This window comes from Nuphar pumila, chromosome 13, assembly GCF_984573655.1.
Source record: "Nuphar pumila chromosome 13, dmNupPumi1.hap1.1, whole genome shotgun sequence".
Taxonomy (NCBI): Eukaryota; Viridiplantae; Streptophyta; class Magnoliopsida; order Nymphaeales; family Nymphaeaceae; genus Nuphar; species Nuphar pumila.
The window spans coordinates 91039373-91045372 of record NC_143261.1 but is presented as its reverse complement, the minus strand read 5'-3'; the positions used below and the strand labels follow the sequence as shown (position 1 = coordinate 91045372).

Here is a 6000-nt window from a genome sequence, read left to right as displayed (position 1 = left end):
GATTTAGTGGGTGGTTCCCATCTATAAAAAAATATAGTTGAGTCTGGTCATCAAGATGATGGTGAAACAACAAATATTGGGGAATCTCAAATTGAAGCGGAAAATATGGCTCCTTTGATTGATACTCGTCCTATGGTAACTCGAGGCATGGTTCGAACTTTCAAGCCTAACCCCAAGTATGCAATATATCCATATATAACTCTATACCAATGGAATTAGAAAGTGTCTCGTCCAAAGACCAAGATGCAAGGCAGCTATAAACAAAGAAATGAAGGCTTTAGATTTTATTGATACTTAGGATCTTGTGCTGCAAGAGCCAAATATGAATTTGGTTAGTTCAAAATGGTTTTTTTAAACAAAACTCAAATATGATTGGAAGTTTGGAAAGACTCAAAGCAGCTTGAGGTTTTAATCAAATTGAAGAAACAGATTTCTATGAAAAGTTTTCTCTAATTGTGAGTCCCGTCAGCATTCTAACTGTTTTGACATTTGCCACTGCTAAAGGGTGAAAAATAGAGCAATTGGTTGTAAAAAATGTTGTTTTTGCATGGAGCCCTAAAGAGAGAGGTGTCAGAGAGGTATAAGCAAGCTGCAGTTCAGTGGTACGGGAGGAAACAGCTGTAAACCTCTCATTCCACCCTTAGCGGCTTCTCTGTGTGCGCCTTTGTTTTCCTATTAGTTAAAGTGGCAGACGATGTGTTTGTGAGGCTAGGCGACGGACTCGATAAGCTGGCGACTACACACAAGGGGAGCAAACTCAGGAAAGTCGGTTTCAAACAGTCTCCCACAGCATGGTTTGAGAGATTTCGCGGGGCTATGGTAGAGATTGGGTTCACTCGTTCAGTCTTTCGTTTTGAGATGTGGGCCGGTACAAGAACCTAACTGACTCAAGAGGAATTGGAAAGATCTGAAAATGTTTATATGCAACAACCCTCGATTTTGAGATCCCAATTTTTCTGATCATGTTTGAAAACTTAGAAAGGCATGATACGGGCTCAAATAAGCTTCTTGAGCTTGTTTTGATCGGTTGACAATTTTTCTTTGCAAGTTTGGCTTCATATGTAACATCTCGAACCCATCTATGTTAGTATGTCAACCCGAGCTATCTTTTTTAGTTAATTATGTCGGTCAGTTTATGCATGCATTGTCAGTGGGACATTTTCAAGCAGTAAAAAGAATTTTGCAAGCACCATGGATTTTAGATTTTGGATCTTGTCTCACAGTACCCTGGATCTTGGTTTTGTTGACTTTTGAGCTTTTTAAAATACAAATCGGATGGCCAAGATGTCAGCATGAGCAAAAACGCTCATGTTCAGCATGACCTGATCCGCTTCCACCATTTTGGGGGTGTGTTCCTGGTGACACGAGCGGACATGCTGGCATGAACATTGATACGTGAAAAGTTATTTTAAAAATTATTATTAATATATTAATATTTTTTGATATTTTCAATAAAACATGCATTACTATTATTAAATTATAAAAAAATTAAATTTTATTGATTCAAAATTACAAATTCCTGTGTCATCGTATCCTATTTTCTGATTTTTTTTTTCAAACTCAGGTGTCGAACTTGCATCACGTGTCCTCGTGTCGACGACTCTTTGTGACAGTGTGTTTTACCAGCCCCAGCTGCAATTCCTCAACAGACGAGAAAACGTAAGAGCCTTCCCGACCACAGGGAAGAAAAAAAAGGGTCCCATTTAAGGTGGGCCCCACATCCTCGCGTGACCCATTCAAAACCCCGGGGCCGACTTGTTAATTTCGCAAGCAACTGGTGCGTCCGAAAGCACACTCTCAGTCACCGTCTCCCGCATCGTTTTCCCACCCCGTCTCCTCGAAACCGCGTCCGCGATCGCCGTGTCCCTCACTTCGCCGTCCCTCCTGCGCTCTTATTACCACAACGTAACGCCTCTCTCTCTCTCTCTCTCTCTCTGTTGCGTCTCACTCCCTTCCCTCCTTCTATCGAGATATGGTACGAAAATTTGTTCGTAATCTTGTTTTTTCTGCGATTCTGCGTTTGTTTCATAGCTTTAAAGCGATTCTTTTGCTGATATTTAGTCTAATCAATTCATTTTTTTCTGTATGATTATTGGATGTTCCTCGTGCAATGGTGCTCAATCTTGGTTTTGATTGCGTGCCTGATGATGTAGTGTGACAATCTTTTTTCTTTCTTCTGAATTGGAGGACGAATTTGGCGATTTTTTGAGTCATTTTATCTTTCTTTGTTTCGATTCGCAAATTGCTGAATTTTGTGAGGTTTTCTTGCGGATCGAGTGCGATCCTTGTGCTGCTTGCAATCGGAAGACCCATTTTTCGTTGCTGATATATGGTTATTGCATCATCAATATCTTCTTAGGCTGAACTTCAAACTTAAGGCACACAATTTTCTTGTTTGGCAATGTTGGGTGCTGGATTTTATGCATTACCATTATCCAATAGTTCCACTTTGTTGGGTCTGATCTGATCCCATTCCATATGAAGGGCTGAGGCATAAGAGAGAAGCAAGTTATGGTGAAGAACAAATTGATGCTGTGGTTCGAGGAGATCGAATTTCGTTTCATAAGTTAAATGCACATATTTCATCAGTTCTCCTTTCTGTTCTAGATTGCTGCAGTACCAAAAAATGTTAAAACTGTTAAAAATTATATATAGACTCTCCCTGCACCCCCGCACCCAAGTTTTTTTAAAGTGCGCATCGCCCCATCAGCACCCTCACCTATGTGACATAGGTTTCTTTAGTATTTTGCTTTCAGGAAGGCATATTAATTATTAATGTGTAAGATATTTCCTTCTCTTCTCATACTTTAATATTGGAATTTGTTGACTAAACCATTTAAGAAATCATGAGAAGCTCCCTCCCACGTAGCATCAAAGACGTTGGAGATTGTGTCTCGGTCTGTTGATAACTAGATTCTTATCATCTCTTTTTTCCTGTTCATCCTAGTTATTTCTGTGGCACTAATGGTGATGTTGGAGAGCTCAACTTTTGTGATATCTACAGACTTCTAATTTCTGTTGTCTCAATGTTGAAAGCATACTGTATTCTACTTCAAATTCTTGAAGTGTGTCCATAATATGATTACAAATATGAGGTTTTTTACTTTACGTCTGATTTAGACAGTTATAATATCTACCTTTTGCCTAAGGGACTGAAAACACCCAATCCCAGCCTGTTTCTTTTTGTTGGGAAGTGCTTCAATGACTCCTCATGTTTGAATGCTGAATGTGACAAATAAAATATATGGCATCTCTTTATTCCTGGGTAAGCATTGTATGGTGTTTGGTATATGTTACTACGTCTTTTATCTTTTTATTAAAATACATCCACATGAACTAGTCGATGCTGTCAGATGGTATGCACTTTACTGACTGAAACATACTGATACTGAATAGGTCTACCATCAAGTCCTGATTAAATAGGAAAACTAAATCATGAGGCTTCCGTGTATAGTTTTACATGCACTTCTGCAAGCAGCCCTTTGTGATTTTACTAATGCTATCTACTTGTTCATCTTTCATAATAGTTTGATTTGTTCTTCTTGTTTAGGCATCAAAAAGTGAATCTGCCCCTGTTGACAGATCCCTGAGCGCAAACCACCACCTCATGCACCTTCACGAGACCAATGAGAAGGGCACTGAAAGGGCTCAAGTACTTGTCTCTTATAGCTTGTGTATTCTGTTGTCATTTGATATGAGGCCTTTCCCTGTCCTATGATGCTTTGACATTGAATTCTGTCTACTGATTGTAGGAGCAAAAATTGCTTTCCAGATTTAGAGCCCAGGAGCAGGAATTAGTGCAGCTGCAGAGGAAACTTGCAGATGCTTCTATTAAGGCATGGTGCTTATAGTGGCAAATATTGTGATATTAAAAAAACTGTTCCAGAAAAAGGGTATATTAATAGGAGTTAAAAACTCTGATAACATGGTGGTGTATTGGAAATATTATAATATCATGATTTTATTTGTTAAAACAAATATATTATGACTTTTATTATGATATTTGACTTGTCAGTAAGATATGGGGAACGAAATAGCTCATTTGGGTTTTCCCTATAAAAACTCAAGAAAAAGGAAAATCTTGAAGAACTCCCAAGAAATTCATAGTTAATAGAATGCCATTTTCTAATGTTGTCACTGTGATGGTAATTCCTGTTTAGAGATGCCCACAATATCTATAAATTTGTATTTTTATTAAGTGGCCTCTTTAAGATTGACTAAAAGGCATATCTATCTTTGATTTTTCAGGAGTTACAGTTATTAAACGAAAAGCATGTTTTAGAGAAAAGGTTTGCTGGTATGCGCATGGTCAGTATCCTTCTCTCTTAATTAAAGAAAGCAAAAACGTTGTAAAGGCCTTGTGGGATCTTTTTCTGTGATGGTACTTATGTTACAAAGACTTTTGAGCAACAGGCATTGGACCAACAGCAGAATGAACTAATAACTGCTGCTTCAAGTGCACTTTCTTATAGGAAAACCGAACTCGAAGAAAACATGAGACTGATTCAAAATTTATTGGTATATAAACTTCAACAACCTTCTGTATCTACATGCTTCTTTCATTTTCTTTATATCTATCCATCCTATTTTGCATTTTTTTAAAAAAAGGAAGACTCAACAGGGCTAGGCATTTTTCTATAGGAGTGTAGCCTTCTTAAAGGCACATAACAAAATGCACAAGTATCAAATTGTAATGATTCAATGATGAGATAGGAAAATCTTCCCAAAATAGTAAATGCTGTTATACCTGGATAGACTGATAATATCTTGTTCATGGTTAATTCTTGCGACTCTATATTATCTTCTTACATCCTTCATGGTTGGCGTGCTTATTGAGTGTTGTTTTTTCGCCTTAACTCAATGAATGATAATCTGTTTGGACAGTTATGGCTATCTAGGATAGTACGAGTTAAAATGTTATGGGCATGCATGCGTGCATGCTCTAATCAAACAAAAATGAATACAAGAGGGTGCCTCAAAAGGTTACAACAATACAAAAAGGAAAGATACAAGGTGCCACTTATGGGCCAAATACAAATCCACAATAAGTCTCACAGCCACAATGTAAAGTCTGCAAAGTTTTTGGGTTTTTCAGAAATGATATAGGATTATTCCCGGTACTTTTATGAGAAACTCATTGACCATGAATAAATCGATGAACTTTTGGATGTTTGCAAGGTTACATCGCTTAGACAACCCCGTCGAGATCTGGATCTCGACGGGAATCCAATCGAGGCCCAAAATGGGTCTAAGAGGAGATAACTAGGGGTTTGGGTCCATTTGGAGCCAACCCAACAAATAACACAACCTAATTGCATTAAGACTAACTTTGGAATCCAAATTTGAATCCAATCTAATCTTAATCCCATACAATCTACCTTAAAATAAGGTTTTTTGTGAGAATTTGGATCTTTAAGATCCAAATCCAAACCCGCACTCATACACTCTTTCTATATATATATATATATAGATAGATAGATAGATAGATATAAGTAATAAAGATTGAGTTGGATCCAACCCAATCCAAAACACTATAAATAGTTTATATAATATATACATATTTTATATGTGGATTGAGTTAGGCCCAAATGGACCCAACCCAATCCACTCCCATAGCCCCCTCCTTACTTTTGGGTCGGATCCACCGGATCCAATCCGGGATGTCGACAGGAGGTATCGACATCCCCACCTCTCTTCTCCCTTATTTAAACCCCCTACAAGGGGTTTCCTTTTATTTTTGACCCCCCCTCTCTCCGACTCTCACTCCCTCTACACCCTCTTTTGCCCCACCTCGTATCTCTCTCCCTCTATCTGAACTCTCACGCCCTCCCTCTCAGCTAGAGGCAACCCAGGCGGGCCGCCCCACCTCCATACCCCGCCTCCCCAACCTCCTCCTCTTCTTCCTAAGGCAGGCTCAAAGGAACCAACCCTTGCTGCACCTCCATGCCCCCAGTCGCAGCACCACCTACCTCTACCGGTAAGTGCTCTCTCTCTCTTTTT

At 38.9% G+C, this 6000-nt stretch overlaps 1 protein-coding gene across 1 annotated transcript in view; it reads left to right on the top strand.

Moving 5' to 3' along the window:
* Positions 1–1769: 1769 nt before the first annotated feature.
* Positions 1770–6000, top strand: part of LOC149819136 (uncharacterized) — a 252948-nt gene continuing 248717 nt past the window's right edge. Inside the window, exons 1-5 of the mRNA XM_089984131.1 lie at positions 1770–1905; positions 3551–3652; positions 3753–3836; positions 4249–4308; positions 4414–4518. Of these exons, the coding sequence (XP_089840257.1) occupies positions 3608–3652; positions 3753–3836; positions 4249–4308; positions 4414–4518 (294 nt within the window). The 5' untranslated portion in view covers positions 1770–1905; positions 3551–3607. The remainder of the gene's footprint in view (positions 1906–3550; positions 3653–3752; positions 3837–4248; positions 4309–4413; positions 4519–6000) is intronic.